The 25471-nt window shown below is 33.2% G+C and overlaps 2 protein-coding genes across 2 annotated transcripts; both read left to right on the forward strand.

The window, feature by feature from the left end:
- Positions 1–16202: 16202 nt before the first annotated feature.
- On the forward strand, positions 16203–18339 carry LOC121736161. Its single transcript, XM_042127243.1, has 2 exons — positions 16203–17586; positions 18177–18339. Exons 1-2 carry the CDS (start codon positions 16203–16205, stop codon positions 18179–18181), a joined length of 1389 nt encoding a protein of 462 aa, XP_041983177.1. The 3' UTR covers positions 18182–18339.
- Positions 18340–22624: 4285 nt separating this feature from the next.
- On the forward strand, positions 22625–23946 carry LOC121736235 (THAP domain-containing protein 2-like). Its single transcript, XM_042127322.1, has 3 exons — positions 22625–22843; positions 23101–23287; positions 23926–23946. Exons 1-3 carry the CDS (start codon positions 22779–22781, stop codon positions 23944–23946), a joined length of 273 nt encoding a protein of 90 aa, XP_041983256.1. The 5' UTR covers positions 22625–22778.
- Positions 23947–25471: the final 1525 nt, after the last annotated feature.

Below are 25471 nucleotides of genomic sequence, written 5' to 3' on the forward strand. Positions count from 1 at the left end.
TTATTTATCGTCCTCTGAAAGACGGCAGGGGCATTAGCTAACCCAAAAGGCATGCGCTTAAATTCGTAATGCCCATCAGGTGTCACGAATCCGGTAAGATGCCGGCTACTTTTAGCTAAAGGACGTAACCGGACGCTAAATCTAAAGTCGTAAAGTAAGACTTGCCACTCAAATTAGTAACTTGATCATCGATCACGGGAAGAGGAAAACGATCTTTGCAAGTTTTATTATTAAGGGCCCTAAAATCTACACAAAGCCTCAGTTCTCCAGTTTTCTTCCTGACCATGAGTATGGGACTAGAATAGTTTGAAGTCGATTCCTGAATAATGTCGCATTTTAGAAGTTCATCGATAGTCTCCCTTACTTGCTCTCGCTCCAAATGCGAAAGTCGATATGGACGATACACAACAGGTCTATTATCCAAAAGTTCTATATGCATTTCTACATCCTTTACACGACCGACCTCGCTTAGATTAATAGCAAAACAATCCCTATAACTCTGTAATAAAGAGTGTAATCTATCAACGACATCAGAATCTAAATTTTCACCGACAACAATCTCACTTTTATTTAGAGGTTCTATTTTAGAAGTATCATCAGTTAAAATCCTATTAACTTGTTGTGTATAACATTCAATAAAAGGCAATGCACGCGCTATTAATATTTCAGACTTTAAAGTGACGACTTTAGGTGTTAAATTAGATACTATTAACAGACTTTTACCATCGGTTACCCTATAAGCTCCTTGAAGCAAACTATATTCGCGACCGGCTCCTAACGCATGATAACCTTGCACAAAAACATCCCCGGAATATTTCGGATTCTCAGTATAAACAGGTAAAATATTTGTATGTGTCACTTGGGTGGTATCTAAAACGTATAACTTAATTGGTGTAAAACTAACTTCCGATTCAAAAACATCGCAAGACGGACTCTTATAAAAATGTAATTGTATACTATCTTTTAAAACAGTTAAAAAGGGCAATTCAGTGAAATTTTGTCCTATTATTAGTGAGGTTGGCATAAACTCATTAGCAATTACCAGAACGTCTATAAAGGCTTCAACATCATCAATCTTAATTGTAACGTGTGATTTGTATAACGGTCGGATACAAGAATTACCAAAACCTTTAACAATTGGAATACCGTCGTAATTTTTAGGTAACTGTAAATTTTCGGCTTCACTCTGACGTATAAGACTACACTCACTTCCAAAATCTATGTACACCTCATACTCTTTATCATTAACTAATGACCGTTTTATAAACTTATTATTAGATTTGTCGGAAACAGTGATTTTTAAAGTTTTCTTTTCAGAAGACGAATCATTTTGGTTTGTTGTATGCACTAAACGTTGTATAGGGGTGAGCTTACAATCATTGTTATCATGACCGACTCTAAAGCAACGCTTGCACTTAACATTCTGATTGGGGCATTTATAACAGGGAACGGACGGTTAGGATTAACAGTTTCGATATATCTGTTATTAACCTATTCATATATCGGATAACCGAAACTATCTGTTAAGCAATTATTTCGGTTAACAGAATCCACAGATACCTTTATTTTTAGGATTAGGTTAAACCGAAACGATACAGGTCAACAGAAAAATTTCGGTTAATCGAAACGTTTCGGTATACCCTAATCCTAAAAATAAGGGTATCTGTGCATAAGGTCCAAAATATAACATAATCAGCGCGCAGCGCTGCATGTCTGTGCGTGATCTTTCGTCTCATACACACAAAGCATGCCGCGCCGCACGCGCCGTGCAATTGTCACTTTCACGGACTAGTATACGGACTAGTATGAAAGAAAGAAATAGATATATGTCATTGTCACCGTCTACTGCAGCCACCACAAGTTTTGCATTATTTGTTTACTTCATACAGATTGCTGCGGTAATTGTCATTCGGATCGGAAGTCGGAACGGTAAATAGTGATTTAAGGTGAATTTATAAAGATGCCTCGTAGGATATCTAATGCTGTTCACAGATATTTTGATTTTGACAAAAGTGCAAAATTCAGCGCATGTGGCAATAAAATGAAGGTAAGTACAAACCTACCTATTTAGCATAATTCATTATTTTATGTATAACGGACACGAATAACATGTTTATAATTTATAGAGGTACCTATTTGATTATTTTATTGTAAACGAATTACTAAGTTACTTATTTAAGTTATTATACAGTGAAATTGAAAGCTCCTTATTCGCACTTCCTTCATTCGCGTTTATCACTATTCGCGGATTAAAAAATGCAACCCAATTCCTACATTCCCAGCTAAGATTTCTTTATTCGCGGATCTAATCGTTACAGAGGTACATACATTATACCTATGCCTATTAATGTATAAATGATTAAAAAAGGAGTGGGTATCCTTTGTAACTGCTGCTGACTGCAGGCGAGCGAGCGAGCGCCGTCAAGGTCAATATGTACCTGTGATCGGGTACTTACGCGGTTTACTAAATATTATGTATGAATTAGCGCAGTTTATGCTTTATCGCTTTCTTTTTACTGACTTCTAAAAAGGAGGAGATTCTAAGTTCGACTGTATATTTTTTATTATCATCATTTTCAATCAATATTATTATTTTTTATGTATGTTCACCGATTTCTCCGCGAATTGTGGACCGTTTTGCACAAAGCTTTATTTCAGTACTCGTAAATCATTCACAAATAAATCACCGGGGCCTCCCAGAAAGTAATCAGAAAATTTATCAATTTGCGATAACTCTAAATACCTAACTTATCTCTTGTTTAAAAGCCTTACGAAAGTTTATAAATTTCCATTTTTTTTAGGAATATTATAAATATACGGATATTAATATTAAAAGTATATATAAAAAGGTACCTACATATAGAATCTGAAACCAATTATTACATAAAATAAACAACTAAAATATGGATAGAGTAGTTCGCGCCATATCATACCGGAACCAAAGTGGCAAAATACATTTTGTGTAGTAATTCTCGTACACCCTAATTTTAGATAGAGAAAATGCCTAATTTTTTAATTGTAACAGTTAAGCTACAATTAAAAATTAGGCATTTTCTCTATCTTTTACTATAAAACTAAAAAGTTTAAAACAACTCACGTTCTCGGATTCAAGGCGGTCACTCGGCGATACCTATAGGGTTAGGCGCCTATACTTATTACCTGACTGTGCGACGCAAAGGAGGGTGATATGTTTAAAAGCCTATTATGTATGTATGTTTGTACCTTTGTGGCGCTCTAGAATCCAAACGAGTAAACCGATTCTAATGATTCTTACGAGTACGTCAATCGATTGTCTTAGTCTAACAAGTGCCACTAAACACGACAGTCATTAAAAATCAAAATGGCGACAGCCAGACGCCTATTGGAAAAAAAACATGACAAATGTATCAAGTGGGGTATCGTTGAATAGGTCTTTGAAAATAATTATAAGGTTTATTAAATAATTTTTCATATTGAATGACCATTTAAGGTAAATGATAACGATTAAGTTTTTGTTACCTAGGTAGCCCAAACAATATCCTACAATATTTTATAGAACACACGTTCAAATTTGCTGGTACCGACTTCAAAATTAAAAAGATTGAGTAGAGAAATAGTTAAAATTTTATCCGAATTTAAAAGGGGAATTATTTAGAAAATTAGTTTTATTTCATACTTTTTTGTGTAAACTTTAGAAGTCGGTTTAATTTTTTGTTTAAAAATAATAATTTCACCCTTTTTAGTGATATTTGTTAAATTATTATTAATACATCTTAAGAACGTTTAAAATAAACAAAATGTTCAAATATCGACACTGTCGTCGAACAAAGTCGGATCTGCAAAATATCAACTTTACAGGAGAGCTGTTTAAAGTTTACGATTCATATTTTTCAATGTAACTTTTTACTTATCAATTAAAATAAAATTTTATTACTTAATAGCTTTTTGTAGCATTAAAATCATTGTATATGCATTTAAAATTTTATGTTTTATTAATTAATCTTAAAAAAAGCTGTTTTATGTAAACATGCGACGTTGTATTGCGCTGCGTTGCGTGCGTTGTTTGGTTTGATGTGACTTTGAGGCGTTATTCTACGGAAACTACTAAGACGAATGTGAACATGCTACATTACTCTACGGAATTTAAAATAAATCTAATGTCGTATATTATAAGAAGATTATAAGTGATGTGTATCATAAATGTAGTTAATGAAAAATTAAAAGAACGTAATAATTATCAAAAGCTATTTTTTTATTAAGTCTGCCAAAATGACAAAAACCTATTACAAAATTAACGGAAAATTTTAACAGTTATTTTAATGATAATGATAATATTATTATGGCATCGATCAGTCTTATCCAAGGTACACAGCTGTAATCAATGGTATCTCAATAACAATAATTAATATGTCTTATCAAAGTCATAAACAGGAATAATAAGAGTTAACAAAAATAATTATAAATCTCAAAAATAGGTCATAAAACTATTACAATAAAACTGCATCGGTAAAATTCGAGCCTTCCGAAATTAAAATATAAAAATAAATTAATATTTACTTTATATAACAAAAAAAAATAATCAAATTCCAAACTTTTAGCAAAGCTCTTAGCCACTTACAAAATCAGTGAATATTTCTTAAAAACTATAACAAAAATAGTAAGAATTGTGTTATTACATAATACTAAAATTAAAATTTTATCACATACTCAGGCAATCAAAATCGAATTCAAAATAATAACACTGCGTTACACGATTTTGGTACCCACTTAACTGTTAGGTGGAATAAATAGGTGATGAGTCAGAGATTAAATGTCCCAAACATAATTATTATGTGGTATCCATCACGTCTAGTTTTCGAGGTACACGCCAGTTATTATTTCCAGTACTAAGTTTACTAAGTTTATACGTAAAAAAACCAGTTACCGTTTTCGATGTTTTGTACTTTTTATTTTGTTTTGTTACTCTAATTTGGACGTGCTTTTACTCAAGATAAAATATGAATACTATTAGCGTTTAAAAAAGAGAATTTCCAAAGCCGGTAAAAAAAAGTAAAAGTTTTTCGTTATTTTGATGGCAAATTTGTTTGAATGCGTTTATCTCAGAGAATACTTGTTCGAATTGAAAAAATATTTATACATGTGATAGTCCTTTTACCGAGGAAGGCATAAAGCTATATAAAACATCACGCTGCTGCCAAAAGAAATGAAGAATCAGAAATGAAAGAGAGAGAGAAAGTATGGAAAAAAAGGAAATTAGAAAATATTTGAACGTGCTCATCTCACAAATAACTGAAGCGATTTTTATTTTATTTGTCACACTTAATAAAGAGTAGACTACTGGAAAGGAGATAGGCTACTTTTTTCCGGGAAAATGTGGTTCCAGTGAAATCACTTTGTTACGCTGGCGGAGCCGTGTTGAAAGTTTAATTTTTCATACAATTTGGCAAATTCTTATAAAAAAAATGAGACGTGATCAAAAGAAAATTTGTATGCAATGTTAATAGAAGGTACCTATAAATACAAAACATTTAAATCGACAATTGCAAGGCTAACCCATTTTACCCAACCTTTTCATCGACAATTTTACCTCATTTTGATACATATATTTTTTCCTAAATTAGTCAAACATTTCTGACCACAAATCCTTGCACAAGACACAGGGCGGCTATCTGATTCAGATAGTGAACTTACTTGACTCACAGTATCTGGCGAAGATGGTAATGCTTCTACCTATCTGTCATGTGCACCACAAAAGACATCATCACAATTTCTATGATAATTAGTAGGGGGAGGCATAGGTGTAGGAATTCTCAGTGGTGATTGGGGCGTACCAACAATAATATTATCGTCTTCAAATTCCTCTACAATGACAGATGGGGAGGCTTCAAAGCTGGTATTAACATCTTCAAGAAAAATTAATAGCGAACTAAGAACATCTTCCGCTACATCGTGTAGTTCCCTGATTATTTCTTCGGCTCCTGTTGGCAATAGGGACTCAGGTTTTTCATCACAAGCACCTATAAATCACGAAAATATTCAAGATAAAATATGAATATAATAAAAACAAATCATGAATAAGTCTAATTTTAAATAAAATATGTTTTATTGGCATTTTAAGTAGCCGAACAAAGTCGTATGTGGAATTATGTCGAAGAACATCGTCGGTTCTTAAAATGCTGCATAAAAATTGTAATCATACTCCGGAGTACAATGTCGTTAGTCTACAAGCGACTTATACATTTTGGAAGAACAACGCAGCATTTAATAAAACGACATCACAAAATCAAAATTAGGAAATTAATAATTTAAGTATATAAAACATGTGGTAAAAAAGCAAAGTATGGAAATAATACTTTACCAATTAAATTAAACATATTTTATTTCCGTAGAACAATGTCGGTTCTGCATAATACATAGCGACGTATGTGCGGAACCGACATTGTTCTACGGAATTTTAGATATTTCGTAATAAAATATAATAAAACAATCTCTCTTGCTTACCTGGGTTTGAAGATAATACATCCGACGACATTTCATTCACACCGTTATGCCGGCAGACACGGCCGCAAATGACAACACGACAGCGCGGGCGGTGCTCGCTTCCGACAGACAGCGCGGTTTTGGATCTTACGGACATGTTCTTTGATACGATAAGTCCATAAACGGCAGAGTAATGTTCAAACATATCCGTGTCGGTGTAAAATACTACGAGAAGTACCTTTATATTATCATAATGTGATGATTTATGGTGTGAAGATGGTGGTGATGATGATGATTACTCTAATTGACATATTGGCATATGCTTGCAGTTCTTTAAATAATGCTGAAATCCCCAAAAATGTATCTATAAGGAGTCAGGTGTTCTGTTCTGTACTTTTGGATCCAGGGTATACCTTGGAGCGACATCTTATTTTTGGTAGCATATGCTTAGACTTCTTCATAAAAAGTCAAAATCACCATATGTGTCCATATAAATTTCGAGGAGTTCCCTCGATTCCTCATGAATCCCATGATCTGGTCACCACTTTTTTTTGAAACGGGACCAACTTGGAATTAGACCTTTTACAACAAAAAAATTTTTTTGAAAATCGGTCCACAGGCGGCGGAATTATCGTTGAACATACAAAAAAGAACAAAATATATATATATATATATATATATATACAGCCGAACGTATAACCGCCTCCTTTTTTTGGAAGTCGGTTAAAAACAGCAGTATTATCGCTAAAAAGTGTAAAATAACTTTATATTCTCTAAATGCTTCCCCATTTCAAGTCGGCTCTTCTATTTCTTTACCCAATCCTAAATATTTTGGAAGTCGGTACCAGCCCCTATACATATATGCAGCAAAACCAAGAATTTAAAGAACAATTAATGTTATTCCTAACATAGCATACTAAAGATATCCTGGAACTCGAGGTCCCGTCTGCTGGTACCGACTTCTAAATATTTAGGATTGGGTAAAGAAATAGAAGAGCCGACTTGAAATGGGGAAGCATTTAGAGAATATAAAGTTATTTTACACTTTTTAGCGATAATACTGCTGTTTTTATTTTGAATGTCGGTTTTCATTTTTTTACTTAAAAATAATAATCTTATGTAGTAACTTACCTATCCGTAAATATAATTCAATAAAAAAAATATTTTTCATGTTAAATTCATGTCAACGAATTAGGAGTTTTTCTGCTTTAATAACAAAATAACTGACCGAGTGATTTACCATACTTATTTGTAATTTGCAGGGTAACCACGCGAGCAACTTATTAAACCATCTGCGATTAAAACATGAAACGAAGTATCAAGAGGTATTGGCTATCAATGAAAATACAAGTAGAGTGGATAAATTAAAACCAAATAAAAACAGAAAAGACGAGGAAAAGGAAAAAAAGCGCGAAAGATTATTGCAGTGTTGTGTGAAACTGATAGCAATACATGGACGACCATTTTCATTGCTTGAAGACAACGCATTTAAAGAAATAAAAGCTTTGATATGTGCTGATTTTGTGGAGGAAGCGAACTGCAAAAAAATTAAAACATTAATTGCAGAAAAAGCCAACACAATAAAAGAAAAAATAGTAACTGAAGTGGCTCAAACTCTTATATCTGTGAAGATGGACTCAGCCACGTGTATGGATCGTCAATTTGTTGGTATAAACATTCAGTATATAAAAAATTCGAAAATTGTGGTACGAAATTTGGCTATTAAAGAAATATTCTTTAGTCAAACTTCAAAAAATTTGAAATGTACCCTCCTAGAAGTACTAGCTGATTTTCGAATTGATTTATATAATATTTACTCGTTAACGACTGATAATGGTGCAAATTACTTAAAAATTTCAAAACTTTTAAATGAAGAGATAAATAATGACAACGAAACTGGTACAGAAAATGATGGCGATGAAGATGAAGACGAACTAGTTTATCACAGTGATGATTACGCATACAGTCTAGAACATTTCAATGCAACATTTTTAAATGATAACGAACAAGAAAGAATGGTCGAGATTCGACAAATTGCGTGTGCAGCACATACTCTGCAGTTGTGTATTAAAGATGTGCTAAAAAATGACTATGAGAACTTAATTGAAAAGTGTCGTAATGTTGTGAGAATTCTACGTCGTCCACTTATGAAACTAAAAATAAAATTGGAAAAATTTAAAAAGCCTATTCTTGACTGCACCACCAGGTGGTTCTCTACGTACTATATGCTAGAAAGATTAAAAGAACTCAAGACATTTTGCGACAGCTGCAACGATATCTGCGAAATAATTTCGGAAAATGAGTGGATCAAAATAAACCATATAATCATTTCATTAGAACCATCTAAAGAAGCTACTGTTAGACTGCAAGCGGAACAACTAACTGTTGGCGATTTCTTCTCCATTTGGACAATTTGTAAGGCAAAAACCGAAAAAAATAATTTACCTTTGGCACAAGATGTAGTGGTATCTATGACAAGGCGAGAAAAAAATTTATTAGAAGGTAAAGCATTTTTACTGGGAATTTTTCTGGATCCTCGATTAAAGTTAATCTTATCTGAAGACGAGAGACAGACTGCGAAATGCTACATTAGAGGTGTTCACCAACAGATGCTTGAAGTGGAAAAACGTGCACAGGCAATAACTCGGGAGGAAGAACAAGCTGCCACATCAAATTCGCTTCTATCTCCAGGTTGTTCACGTGACCTTACGTCTTTGAGTAATATATCAAGCGACAGTTTTCAAAGTGATCTGCAAAGTTTAGAAGACATTTTAAGCCTTACTCAAAGAGTACGTGCACCATTAGATACCATTTCGTTAGATCTAGATTATTATCTTTCTGAATATTTAGCTGCACCACGACTTGCTGTTACGGAAAGCTCCATTGAGTATTGGTCTTTAAAATCACACAGGCTTGCAAAGTTAGCACTATAGCATTGGCTGCTCCGATTACACAGGTAACAGTGGAAAGACTTTTTTCTGTACTTAAATTCATTTTGACCCCATCCAGGAACAGATTACTGGATGAAACATTAAAAAATATAATTTTAATAAAATCAAACAAAGATTTACTTGAGTAATTATTCATCAAGTCGTTCTATATGCCTACGGTACGGTTAAAACGGGCTGCATAAAATATTTTCATTCCCAGTTTTAAAATTTAATAAAACTAAGAATCAGTAGCAAAGGAGTTAGTGTGAAAATTATAAAACAAATCTTAGGATCTGATAGATAAATCATTGGTCGTTAGGTACTATAATCTTGTTGTGTCATAATGAAGTTGATTCATATTTTCTTAATTTTTTATCGAGTAATACTAAATTTAATAGGATGGTATAAAAGCGGTGCAAAGTCTAAAGTGTTTAATCTGATATGCCGTTGATTGTACAGGGTTATTACAAATCAAAAATAGCGATCAATTGCTAATAAACTGAATGAGCACATTTTATGCACAATTGGTACTCTTGGTGATGACGATTTTGGATAGGCGATTTTTTTTAAATTAAATACGAATATATAATTATGTTGTTTGTTTTATTTTTCCATTTAATATATTATATCCGAAATTTCGTATCTATAGGTATGTACAATTATTCAGATGAATACTTTTGCACGACATTTAATACTTCATCCCAAAATATTTCTATTTTTTTATCTGGAATTCCGTTTATGAGAAAACGAAAAGTTAATGCCTTTTCATTTCGAAGACAGGTACAATCATGTAGGCCAGTATTTACTCCTTCAATGTACACAACGTTCAATTTCTTCTTTGCTGTGCCTAAAATTTAAACAACAAATTTATTTACATGTTACATGGACTGCCAATTCGAAATTGTTTTTGGACTTTTAATAAATTATTTCATACATTCATTACAGTTAGCTAGTTTCCATTTTATTCAATAGCAAGTTCTTTGTCAACTTACAATGCGTCGGCCTAAGTCGTTAACCTGCTAAATCCATTTCTGAAAACTTTACAGGAGGAAGAAAAAACTGAATTATTTCTACATTACCTATACAATCAAAAAACTGAAAATCAGTAGTTCTTCCTATATCATTCCTAGGTATTTTAAAAGTATTATTAGTATTAAATTTCTTTCACACCTTATGTATCTGCGGAAAATAATAATTTAGCTAGTTTTCGTTGTGATATTTTGCTTTAGACGAGGACTAAGCAGCTTTACGATTTAATTAATTTTGGAGTTTAGACTAAATTAAAACAAGTTTTTAGTAATCAAATAAATATTTATTATTAAATCTTTAACAATCAGTCTTATAATAATTGGTAACTGAGGTATTCTATGAAAGAACAAACTTAAAATAAAATTTCTTAAACAAAAAAAAAAACTGTTTTACCTATATCAATACCATGCTATCATACTCAATAGTTAACAAATTGTATACTTACATAATAAATGTACCTACATTTATTATCTAATTCTCTATAAATCTTTGTTGTTTTATCACGTGCCAGTCTTACAATGTCACTATATTAAAATATATAAGTAGTTAAATTAAAAATACGATCAGCCCAGCACTAGCCTTCATAACACAATCAAGTTTTCAAGTTAGAAATTGAATTTAAAAACTGTCTGCTAGTTTCAAAACTAATCATTACAAATTATATTATCTAATTTTCGTCTCAGTCATACTCATATCAGCTATTATATAATCAAAAATATCAGACGTTTGAGAGTTACATCGACTGTTGACACAGACAGGTGCACACTGTAAGTTAAGTAATAATTATGTACTAGTTTAAATGTCAATTTAAATCTTAAAACTTATAACGTCATCAACCTCCATTTTACTTAAATAAAACATTGGTGCTTATTCTTCGTGGGGTAAATCATTATAAAATTTATGGAAATCTTTAGGGAGGGTCATTTTTATTTGTTGTAGGTCATTATACTTTCGAGCAGTAATTTTAAGACGATTTTGATGCAACTGTGGTAGTTGAGTTATTTCACAAGGCTTATATTGCAAAGATCTCCTTTGTGGTAAATTCTGCCAATTATCTCTCAAACAAGTCTTATAAAGAATTGTTCCATCATTTTCGTAACGCAGTGCACGAATATCAATTACTTTAGAATCCCCTTTGGATCTTCCAGGACGAATACTTTTATAAAACTGAATAGTATCAAAGTTTTTGAAATACGTGTGGTCCAGATATTTAACAACATAAGGTGCTGGACGTACTCTAGCATGTTTAGCAGCAGATATATATTCAGCTGGCACACTAATAATTTTATTTTTTAGGTAGCGTTCTATCGTAGAATGCATTGAATCTGCCTCCATTTGGGTATGACCGACCTCTAGATACTTTTGCTCAATCGTAATATTTTTATGTCTCATTACAATATTTAGAAGAGCGTTTGATAATGTTAAGTTCCTATTTTGCGAAGTACAACCGTCACTGTAAATAATTATTGTTTTCTTTTCACCTTCAGTAGTAATTTCAGGTATTATTTTATTTTCCAAAAAGTCTACCCAAATAGAGGCAAATTCTTCAGCATTAACCCCACCTTCAACTTCATTCCAAATGAAGCAATACCCATCTTTATTTTTTAAATTAAAAAAGCACAAGTTATGCACTTGTAATTTGGTTTTATAGTATAGTGTGCTGACATTTGACTTTGGTGCCAAGAGTACAGCCTGTAAATCCACTGTAAAAACATAGTTTTCTCCATTCTTATCCCCATCTTTGGTCTCTCTAGCCAGTTTACTTCTATCAATATGTTCTCTGTATTTTTCTTCTGACATTGTTCCAGCTTTGAATTGTGCGCATTTGTCGCACTGGTCCTTTTTTGGTCTAAATAAGGAAAAATTCTTACTTTCAAATAAATTTGAAAATAAACTTATAGACAGAGATTTCACATTTCGCTCTTTGCACCAATTATCAACATAAAATCGATACAGGCTTTCCTTAGATTTCCATTCTGGTAATAAATAAAACTTCTCTGAAGTGGATCTACAATAATGGGATTCCATTACCGGAAGAGAGTCAAGAAATTCAATAAGTGATTTCTTCTCCTCTGAAAGAGACTCAGATGATTGTGTTGAGGATCTTATTGTGCTAGGGAGCCGCAATGAAAATTGTTGTTTCCAATTTTGAACCGTCCATCTTCCTATATCCAAAGTATTGAGAAACATCTTTCGACATACTTTGACAGTCTGGTCATCCACTTTAAAATGATAAATAAAAGTTTTAGCTCTCTTTGTTGTCTGTTTTGTATTTCGATTTCGTGGTCGAGCTGTAGGAACGATAGATACCCATTCATTGACAAGGGTTTTTTTTTCGCCCCATGTTAAACTCCAAAATTTATTGAATATAATATTTCTTGCTTCCTCATCTACTGTTTCACATTTTAAAGTACTGTACTTTCCAATTTTACAAGAACATCTTGATTTAATAGAACGTGTTTTTTTTGGCTTATTGTAGTTCCAATTGCTTTCGTTTCTCTCCCTTCCTAAGTAAGGTTTTCCATCTTCTCTCCGTTTTTTATTTTTTTCTTTAAGCCATTCTTTTTTATTAACTTGTAAATGTTTCTTTCGTTTTTTACTTTTTTTTAATTCTGCAAACGATTCTGATTCTGCATGTGAGTCTGTATCAGAATATTGTACAATTTTAAAATCACTGTCATCCGATATTGGTGGATCGGATATGATATTATTTATATTAGAAGAAAATGTGTTTTGTGAAGCTATAATTTCATCTGTCTGAACTGAAGGGGAACTACTTCGAAGAATATTATCTGAGATCAAATCGTCACCAGTTATTTGTGATTGTATATTTTCAATTTCTGATGGTATTATTATCAAATTTTCATCTATTACAGAAGAATCGGGAAAATCATAAACCACCAGTAAATCATTGTTATCTAAAACGATCTCACTATTAAATGTTGCATTAGGAAAATATGTCAATGCGAAATCCGAACTAGTTGCAGTTTTATTTTCTGTGAATAAAATAGAAGGCACATCAGTCAATGACGTAATACTGGTATCGTCATTGTAATATATTTCATTGACATCTGCTACTGAAGATGCTGGTATATTAAATCTAATTTCTTCCAAAACGTGTATCTTTTTTGGGTTATCCTTTGGTATCTGTTGAGTAGCCAGTGCTACTAACTTTTTTCCCCGATACATTCTGAAATATAAAAACAATGTTTGTTTTAATCCCAATTTAAAAAAATATGTAAATATATTACTGATATTATGTTTAACTTTTGTTATTAATTCCGATGCTAAACATACTTTTATTGCCTATATATATAGTCTGTCAAGGAAGTCATGCTTAAAAGGTGTATTCTATAAGTTATGAAATAAAATAAATGTTTTTAGTAATTATTTATAACTCATTAATTAAATAATTAAAATAAACAACACTAAATAATATTCAAAACTACTACTTTAATAAACTGTCAAGTCCTTAGTTGAATAAGAAAACACGAGGCGCAAAACTGCTAAATCCCTATGATTTAGGTTAGAATTTTAATGCGATTATAATTTTTAATTTAAACACTTAAATAGAAACAAATAACTGAAAAAATATTTAAAATTAACTTACCTTGCTTATGAGTGGTAATTTAACACATTGAAAGTTTGATTTTCACGCTAAACTTAAGAAATAACGGCGCAGGTAACACACGAACGTAGTTCCAGTACAGATGGGCAAAGCACCGGGTTTAAACCCGGTGCTTTGGTAAAAACCCAATAAACACCCATAAACTCCCATAATCACCCAAAAAAATAGGTTTTTACGTATTTTTTTGAAAATATGTAAGTAATACCAATAAATTATTTTTATAAATTGTATTGATGAATTCTACAATATTAAATAAAACGTTAACTAATAATATTTCAGGAAATTTTAAAAATCTATATATAATAAAATGAAAGTAATTAATTTTCAGTGTTTTCATGTTGCAGTTGATCAACATGTTGGCCTTTTGCTTCCCGTAGATACTTTAAAATTTCTTCATAACACCTCGTTCGCACACATGGCCGTATATATTTAAATTCTTGAGCCACTAACAGTCCGAAATACTCATTTCTTTTATCCTCTTCTCCATAAATTAAGCATTTAGAACAGTTTGTTTCTTCTTTCAGTAAATTTTCTTTTACTTTATCCTCGTTTTTTTTCTTTGTTGCGACGACGCTGGGTAAATCATCTGGACACTGGGTCTCACTATCGCCAAATATATTTGGAGATCGGCTTCGGCTACGGCTTGGCAGACATTTTTTTCTTTCTACAATTTTAAATTAAATTTATTAGAATAAATGCTTCGAACTCACGCGATCTAAGTACCTTTTGTGTTTATTATACCTTAACTACCTAGGTATAAAAAGAGTACTTACGTAGATTTTCTTTTAATAACTGTTTTATACGAAGATCTTGATCTCTCAAATTAGCATCCATTTTACTTCCAGTGATTATCAACTAAATTAATAATCCACAAAGTATTAAATAACGTTTTTATGAAATATTTAGCACAAAAACAATACCCTTTAAATATCGATCGTCAGTAACTGTGGCTGACTTACCTATATTCTAGCAAGCAGGACTGCCAGATGTGAAGGGGAAATCCCCAATAAATTGTTGCATGTGACTGATGATGTGAGCATGTTCGTTTCATAATAAAAATGTTGCCAGGTAACCAAAAAGTCGTATGTTTTTGTGCGAATTACGATCATAATCTTTACGATCGTACATTAAAAAATAGACAAATAATAGTATGAGTACGATTTAAATCGTATATCTGTCAACCCTGCTAGCAAGACAGCGACAAAATCACGTTGCATAACAATGTAGCCCAAGCTTATATCTTATGAAATATACGGAAGAGATACGGACTTAGAAAAAACAGAAATGTTGTTCTTTGTGGAAGTCATTGATGAAATTCTATGTATTTTAGCCCGCAAACTTTCTTCAAACAAAAACAGCGCCATCTAGTATCGAGTTCTGTAATTATCTCTTTGTTTATGGATTTGAAGTAAGACCGCCACGCATGCAATACATTATGACTGGGGATTCCCCTATTCGTCGACGCTGAATATGAGGCGACGACAATCACTGTCAAACGTGTTCACTATTACTCTGACTCTGATAACGTGACTTCCTGGTAACGTGTTAGGTAGGAAAAGCAGTAAAAAAGTGCATATTAAGGGAGCAGATTTGAAATAATATTTATACTTAACAAGAAATAATTAAAGGTAAGTGGATTTTTGAATGATACAATTATATCATGATCACTTAACAATTTTAACTTAAAATTAGATGTATTATTACAAGCTTTTATTTAGCTTGCGTTATGTAAATAAAAGTATGTAGGTATGTTCGTATGTTGATGCAATTATCCTCAATCCTCAACCGACTGGGATAAAATTTTCCATACACGTTTATTTTGGATGATAGTGCATAGTTAGCTGAGAGTCGTCTTTGGATAATAATGGTGGATAGCCTAAGATGTGTACTAGATATTTATTTTTAACATAATATGCGTAAGTACCTAATCGAATTAAAGAAGTTGCTGAGAAAAATACAGAACAATACGATAATAAACTAGCGTCTGCGTTTAATCCTCCGAGGAGATGTAACTTTACAAAGGTTTTTTGTATTTATTTTAATTTTTTTTAAAAAATTTATTGTAAATAACAAGAAATAATCATTGTAAAAAAATAGGCACTCTATTGTTGAATTTTCGTCAGACCAACTAATCATCGTTCATTTTTTTAGGTTCAATGGGGAGACCTAAAGATTTACGCATATGGGAGCACTACCGTACTTTACCAAACAAGTCTGTTTCTTGCAAGCTTTGTAATAAGGTCTACAAATTCAGTAATGCTGCCAAAATGCTTCAACATCTTATCACTTGTCCAAAATCTCCAGAAACATTAAAAGACTCTATGAAACTTATAAAAGATAGCTCGTCCAAAACCAAAATGTCTGGACTGTCAGAGATAGAGACAAATGATTCTTTTATAAGCCCCTCGTCGTCTGCTAACACTACAATAAATGCTGAGTTTCAAGACACCGATGATCATATAAAAACAGAATTAGCGAGAGCTATATTTGTAACAGGGACGCCACTATCGATGGTGCAACATCCTTTATGGATACAATTTTTCGAAAAATTGCAACCAAAATTTAAAATACCTTCACGTAAAGCTTTAGCGACAAAATACTTAGATAAAATATATAGAGAAATGCGTTTTGAGTTAAATGAGGAACTAAATGCTTGTAGTTACTTACACCTTCAGTGCGATGGCTGGTCTAATTTAAGAAATGAAGGAATAATAAACTTTCTTATATCAAAACCTCAACCTGCATACGTTAAAAGTTTGAATACAGAAAGTAATCCTCACACTAGTGAATACCTTAGCCAAGAAGTTGAAAAAGTAATGAAAGTATATGGAGCAAATAAGTTTCTTGTACTTATTGGCGATAACGCTAGAAATATACAAAAGGCATTCGAATTAACAAAACTCAAATATCCACATGTTGTTCCTCTCGGTTGCTGTGCACATATCCTTAACTTGTTGTGCCAAGATATTGTAAAGATACAAGAAGTAACTGTGTTTATTATGCAAGCCATAAATATAATAAAAACTGTTAAAAGGAGTCAACGATTAAGTTCCTTGTTGATAAAATCAAGGCAGGGTGAAGATTCTACACAAACACTAAAATTGCCTTGTGCTACAAGATGGGGAAGTCATGTTACTTCGTTAAAAAGTTTGAAAGCAAATAAGATAGCTTTGCAAATATTAACAGTTAAAGAAGATGTGGTAATTTCAAGAGATATTAAAGATTTAATTCTAAGTGATGATTTCTGGACGAAGACAGGGGAATGTATAAGTATTTTGGAACCAGTCACTGAAAGCATATTTTACTTAGAGAGCGACCAGAATCGTTTGCATCGCACATACATTACATTTAGAGATGTACAAGCTAAGATACGTTTTGCATTAAATGAGATTTCGACATTGAGCGAAGAAAGCAAACAGCAGATTCTAACATCAGTATCTTCAAGATGCAATATGGCAATGAGGCCAATACATTTTGCAGCATATATTCTAGACCCCAGGACTCTAGGAGTCGAACTTACTCAAGAGGAAGAACTTAAGGGTATGGAGTTTATCTACAATTTAAGCCAACACTTAAGTTTGTCAAATGTAATGGCAGATTTGGCGTGTTATAAAGCTAAAGAAAACTTTTGGGCCAGAGGATTTGTATGGAGCTCATTAGATAGCATTGAGCCCCTAATATGGTGGAAAGGTATTTGTGGTTCCACTGAGTTAAGCAAAGTAGCGATTCGTATTCTATCAGCTCCCTGTACTTCGGCAGCCACTGAGCGTTCCTTTAGTATCCAAGGCTACATACATAATAACAAAAGAAATCGACTTACAACTGAAAGAACTGAAAAAATTTCATTCATTTGTTATAACTGGAATCTTAAACATAAAGCTGAATGCGAGGACATTCAGTTTAATGAAGAAAATACCTTAGAAGCTTTCATTGAGCAAGTAAATGAACATAACAGTTTAGACGAAATAGAGCCTATCGAACCTATACAATTCATCGCTTGTAATAACTCTGAATCTGACAGTGATTGACTGTAGTTTTACATTTTACTTTCATCTCTTTCTTAATAAACTCAAAATCAAATTAAAAGTTTTTTATTCTGTAGGCTGCATAATAATATTGTCTATGTCCAGTATAGTGGACGTCTTGCGGCTGAGATGACGATGATGAAGTACAAAATCATAAACACCCAAAAATTTGGGTCTTTATGGGGTTTAAACCCAATAAACCCAAAACACCCGGTTTTTACCCACCAGACTTTAAACCCACCCAGGTGGATTGCCCATCTCTAAGTTCCAGTGATATTGTCAGTACTGAACTGAGACTTGGCAGGTTTTCGATGTGGCAATTGACTGTCACTATAATAGCAGTTTTTCGCATAAAGGATATCTCAAGTTTTTAAGCGAATTTAGTTCCTATTCCTTTACCATATGGTAGATAAATGTCTAATTAGTATGCCTAGCACAAAAAACTATTTTGGTCCAAAAATGGATTTAGCAGGTTAACGACTTAGGCCGACGTGTAAAACATTTGAAAGTGTTTTTGGACTTATTATTGTACCTAGTTATTAAACATTATGTTTAATAACTAGGTACAATAATAAGTCCAAAAACACTTTCAAATGTTTTACACTTTCAAGTTATAAAATGGAGTTTACAGTAGGTAGTTACAGTTTTCTGAAATTTATGAAAGAAGGCAATCTACTGTACCAATCATCGCTTCACTGCTATCAGATGTTTCATTCTTTCGTTTCCGCGGGTGCGGTTGTAAAATTGACGGTGATACGGGACGGTTATAATTATCATTATTGGTGTCAGCCTGAAAATTAATAAATTGCATTGCAGGTCATGTACAGTCACGTGCGAAATAATGTATGTATATATGTCACCGGAAAATAACAAGAACAGTAAATTTATAAATTTCCTAAAAAAACTATTTTCGCGAATCATTTGAACATTTAGAAATATTTATCTATGTGGTCAAAAACACGAATCATACTTTTTTAAAATTTCCGGCTCTTGGCAATACGGAAAACCTCATAATAAGTGCTAATATCGAAGAATTTATGTTCCTCAAAAATTTTAGGAATTTTATACACTTTCGTAGGATTCTAAACGAGAGATCCATTATTATTTTACCCCACATTTTCGCAAATTGATAAACTTACGCGTGAAATAATAAGTAAGCAATAGCAAAACACTAAGTCACGTGACTTATTTAACCATAAGAGCGCACATAGTGTTTGGCTATTGCTTAGGTACTTATTATTTCACGCGTAAGTTCGGTAAGTTTAATTTGCGAATAAAAACAAAAACTACTACAAAATAAAACCTTACTTACCATTATGTAAGTACCTAAGAAAGAGCTCACGTTACTCAGCCAGTAGTTTCACCTAGAATACTTTAGATAATAAATAAAAGGTCAGGCGCACAGTGAAGGTAGTTCGTACGAAGAAACGCAACACTATACTAATTGTAGGCACTACGCGTCAAGCAAGACCGGAGCGGAAGATGCGCGGCGGCATGCGCGCGCACTTGTATCTAAACACTATCGCTATCCCTTTTTGCTGTCAACCAAATATGTTTTATTTCTGTTAACAGTTTCAACTAGTAACCCATTCACTTGAGTTATACCAAAACGATTTCTGTTAACCTTAATAGATTACAGATCAAACTGAATAAAGCAATACCGATACAAATGGGTTAACCAGGATTTCGGTTAACCGGTTCAATTAGTAACAGAAATAGAGGTTAACCGATTCAAACGGTTAATGTTTATGAATAGGTTTTCCGATCACTGCCACCTTGATATCGCCTTTTTACAGGCATACTGTTCACACACTTTGCCAGAAAACTCCATCTCAACTGATCTGACCCCAATCTGAGATACTCTGTTAAGAGTTCTTGTCTTTTTACTATTGATATTTTATCATTACAGTTATAGTTACATTTGCAATTTATTTCCTTTACTGCTCTTGAGCGCACTTTTTTTCCAGATCGGTTTTCAAATTCTTTGCCTTCCATTCTTAGTTTCCTTTGTAAATTCCTCTTCCAATTATTTTGGTTTCTCTTGCGTTTTCTAGTTAAAAGCCGATCTCCAGGATGTTCAGCATTATCTAAGATATTTTGTGCAGGTGCAAGTTGTCTCCTTGTTTCTTGTGACAATGGTCTATAGTCTTCATCGCTGTCCGAAATGTGCGTAGATGATGATGTTTCTGGTACGGTAACTGCATAACTAGGATTTTCATCATATGACTGATCTGAATCTGCAACAAAAATGTGTGGTCAATAAACAATGAAGTACCTACTTATATTATTACTTATATTAATTAGAGGGAAAGCATAGAACATTTTCAAAATGGGCTATGATATATAAAATTCAACCTACTTGCAACATCGTTATTATTTCCCTGCATATTTTGAAGATCAATGTGGTGAGTCCCAATCTTATTGTCTTCAGGGTCTGAAAAACAAAAATATTTTTTATCATCACTGCCCTCGGGAAAAAAATTTAGAAGAAATGAAGGAGACACAATATCCTGTAAAAATTTAAAATAGCGAATATAAAGGAAAGATAATTACATTTTAATTTCATAAATAGACATTAATCTTAAAAGACATTAATTTTAATTTCATAAATAGACATTAAATCTTGGCTAAAAATTATTCAACCTACTTCCAATATCATCTAAAATTCCCTGCACATTTTGGAGGTCAGTATACTGAGTCACAACTTCATTCTCTTCAGGGCCTGTGAAATAAAAACAAAAAGCTACTATCATCATCGACCTCAGACGAAAAAAAAACAAATTATATGGCTGAAATTAAGAAATGAATAGTAGGTACAATAAGGAGAACGAACTTAGGTAGAATTTAGTTATTTTTGAAAACTCACTTTCAAATCCAATGTCTTTTCCTGGCTGCACATTCTGCACATCAGAGACATGTGGTGCAATCTCGTTTTGTTCAGGGCCTGTAAAAATTTAAAAGAGCTATAATAAAGCATAAAGAATTAAATGTTTATTTGTATATAATATAATAATTTTCTTGGCTAAAAATAATTCAACCTACTTCCAATATCATCATAAGTTCCCTGCACATTTTGGAGGTCAGTATACTGAGTCACAACCTCATTTACAGGCCCTGAAGAGTCAGGGCCTGTAAAATAAAAATAATCAAGTGTAAGTACTTCATTTTAAAAATCTGACATCACTATTCTCAAAGATAACCTAACCACGTTAAAAACCCCCGAAACTCAACACTAAAAGTGTAAAAGATTGTTATAATATTATGTGAATATAGTGCAATTACATTAATATCACATACGGACGTATCGAATTGAAAGTCTCCTTTTTAAGTCTATTTAATAACTGCATTGAAATCGGTCTACCCGTTTCAGAGCTACGGTGCCACAGACAGACAGACGGACGGACAGACAGTGGCTTTAAACACATAACAACCCTCTTTTTTGGTCAGGGTTTAATAAAATAAAATCAATTATTGAGTAGGGCAGGTAGGCAGGACAAGCCTGTGTGTATAGCCTTATCATAAAAATATTCTACTTCGATCACAAATTTCTTCCTTCGACACCTTCCTTCTTAGCATGTATCAACATGATGAGCACTCATTCGACTCATTCGAGATATCAATCTCCTTGTAAATGAATTTCAGTCACAGTAGCTACTTACTTAACTAAATAAGCAATGAATTCTATTAAATTCTAGCGTATTAATAAATAGGCAAGTAAAAAAAATGTATTTACTTACTTTGTAGGTTATCCTCACTATCACTACGCGTGATTAAAACCGCTTCCATAATTTGTTTCACTCGAGAGGACCTTATCGACCTCATTCTTATTAATTAATAATTGTGACGCCCATATACGTAGAATAAAGTATTTATACAATTTTATAATCCGAAAATTCAACACACGCTATTGAAAACCAGCTTGTCAAGTGTCAACTGTCAAACGTCAAACTACTACACAATACGTGCTTGTTCGTTTATTTTGACTGGAGTAAGAGAGATGAAACGACACTATTCAAAAAAGGGTCATGTTGACGGCCAGCTGACAACTATTCTAAGAACGCTTGAGTTTTTTGACTACCTGCTAGGGTGTTTGGAAGGGCCTCTGAATTTTTGGGAGTCAAAAGGCCTTTGCAGCATAGAACTTTTGACTATTTATGCCTATGTGGCCCAGAATTATTGACAATTTCATATACAGAGCTAATACTAATATTTGAGGCTTAGAATCAAGAAGTTTACACCCTAATGGAGTTTTCCTACAGAACAAAAAAGTGAAGATGAAAGATCAAATATTTGAACTCTGTTGACCTTTTTGTTATGTCCTGTTCTTTTCTTTTGATAGTTCTCACTCGCTCACTTGTAAAACACAGAGTTGCCAAAGTGTTTTATATTTTCCCTATTAACAAAATCAATTTTAGTTTTTAAGCCTAAAATACGTCCCATATACACGATTAAAAAAACCTTACAATTAAATAAATAATAATTCAAGGGTGTTTTTTGGTTGCATAACATCAAAAGCAAAAATAAAAATAAACTTATGTTTTTTTTTATTCACATTACTCCCATTTTATAATGTTAGTTTTTTTTAATAGCAACACAAGCAAATGTCAGAACGTAGTCAAAACATTATGGCTGCCGATTGTTGACAGCATCTCTGTTCGATTTTTTACATAAAGTAAATAAAGCATATTATTTTTAATACAAAATACAATGAGTTGTGTACTTCGAGGTTGTAAAAGTGCATGGTATCCAAATTGTGGTGTGAAATTTCACGGGTAAGTTAATTAAATGAAATATTTTTTACATTTCGCTAGGGTGACCATTAGCTGTACTTTGGATTGGATTGTCCTCGTAGTTCGTACATATAACTGCAAATGATTTACTACCCGATAAAGGTGTTATGGACAAAAGTTATATACGAGTATATTAGGCTAGGATGACTATTAGTTAGTTTGGATTGGATTGTCCTTGTATTTCAATGGTAATACTTTACTTAGCATTTTACATTTATGGCACCTATTTTACGTTACAGGTTCCCTAGTGACCCTGACCTGAGGCAAGCTTGGTTATCTAAAATACCATTAAAATCAAATTATTATAAATCTGCCAGAATTTGTAGCCTACACTTTCGATCTGAACTTGAAGACTATGATGTCAATAGACCTGACCGCTTATTGAAATCTGCTATACCAAAGATTTGTGGGTGTTGCGAAACATTGGTAAGTTCTAATAGTGAATTATTTTACTAAATACTAGAGGTATCTTGCGGCTTCCTTGTGGCAAAATTAGGTTGTACCGTTTCCCATGGGAACTATGTATTTATACACAATAAAAGTAACCTATGTCCTTTCTCAACATCTTATCTATATTTATGCCGAATTTCATAAAAATCGGTCCAGTTGTAAAGCATGCAACAGACAGAAAGACAGACACACAGACGATGAAGATAGTACATTAGTATGAATAAAGAAATGAGATTACTTCAGGTAATTTTATACGTGGGAGAGCCATGCTTCGGCACGAATGGGCCGGCTCGACCGGAGAAATACCACGTTCTCACAGAAAACCGGCGTGAAACAGCGCTTGCGCTGTGTTTCGCCGAGTGAGTGAGTTTACCGGAGGCCCAATCCCCTACCCTATTCCCTTCCCTTCCCTAACCTCCCCTATTACCCTTTTCCCTCTTAAAAGGCCGGCAACGCACCTGCAGCTGATGCTGCGAGTGTCCATGGGCGACGGAAGTTGCTTTCCATCAGGTGACCCGTTTACTCGTTTGCCCCCTTATTCCATAAAAAAAAAAAAGGTAACTAATCATTTAAAGTTGTGTCTTCTTCTTCTTAATATCACTTATTTTTTTCAGGAATGTCTTAATATTCCTTAGAGCTCACAAGAAACTCCTTGCGCTAAAGCGTCAGCAATGCCGATACTTGAAAAATATGTAAGCATTCAAATTTTATGGCTGACTTTGAGACTTAGATTATCATTTACATTTTCATCTCACATTGCTACCTCTTTCAGCTCGATGAAAATGAACCACCTAAAAAGAAACAAATTGTGGAAGTGCAAGAAGCTATCGTTTTACCTGTTTGTTCATTACTTAAAAATAACAGAAATATATTAAAACCAATGTTAAAAAGGTTTAAAATCAGATGATCAGAGAGATATAAAATGGAATTTGTCAGTAATTTATGTAAGTCAAATTGTGATAATTACCATGTATTAATGTATCTAAGAATGAGATGTTTATTTTGTAATAACTATTTAAGAATCTTGACGTTCATAAGTGTTACCGTGTGACCTATATGAATAAATTATTTTGATTTGATTGATTTGATTAGAATACTACTTAAAACCCATCAATCCCCAATTTTTTGTTTGACTTTAATATAAAAAATCTTTCATATGAAGCTGTCTTTTAATTCTACTCCATTTCATATACAAAGCCAAGAAAAATATCTTACTTCATACCAATATTCTAAAGTGGAAAGATTTGTTTGTAATGGATAAACTCAAAAACTACTGGGCTCATTTTAAAAACACACATTGGGCGTTTTGAAGCGCGCGCCAAACGCGCGCTTCAAAACGCCAAACTTGTCAAAAAAGTGTACCTTATAGGTACACATTTCAATACATTTGCAATATTTAGGTGACCTTGAGCGGTAATAGTATGGGAGTTACGATTCCTTAGTTTTTATTATTCGTAGTGTATGACTAATGCCGCGGCCGTGCATGCGTCTATCGTACGAAGCTTTGTGCTATGATTACGATACACGCAGATTGTCCTGGATACGGTATCGTTTTAAGCACGAAGCACTACACAGGTGCGGCCCGGGCATTAGAATAATTAGTAAATTATAGCAAGGTTCTCCCCCTGTATAGTACGGAAGCCCTAGAACAATTATTTTTTTATTTGTTTGAAAGTTTGTTCTAGGGCTCCCGTACTAATAGTTAAGGCTACTTGTTTGTCCTAGAACAGTGTTTCCCAATTAGTGGTACGCGTACCCCCAGGGGTACGTGAAGTTGCATCAAGGGGTACGTGCGGCTATCAGTAAAAACAAGAACAATTTCCAAAATATTATTTTATTACGATTGACATCGTAAAAGCACGGAACACCGAGCACTATGACCGACCGTGCGCTATCCGCCTTACCCCGCCGCCCGCGCCTCTCGTATATTGCGTCATTCGGCCGCCCCCGCCACCCGTTCCCGCTTCCCGGCTCTTGAGTCCCGCCAGTTCGGCTTTTGTCGTGAGCCGTGTGACAGTGTCTTGTTTTGATTGTAAATTAAGTTACAGCGTCGCGTTACCTCATCCTAATAAACTTTGGAAAAAGGTAAAATAATATTTTAAAACTACTTTTAAACTTAAACTTTCATTATAAATTGCGATAGAACGTATTGTACTGATG

This window comes from Aricia agestis, chromosome 18, assembly GCF_905147365.1.
Source record: "Aricia agestis chromosome 18, ilAriAges1.1, whole genome shotgun sequence".
Taxonomy (NCBI): Eukaryota; Metazoa; Arthropoda; class Insecta; order Lepidoptera; family Lycaenidae; genus Aricia; species Aricia agestis.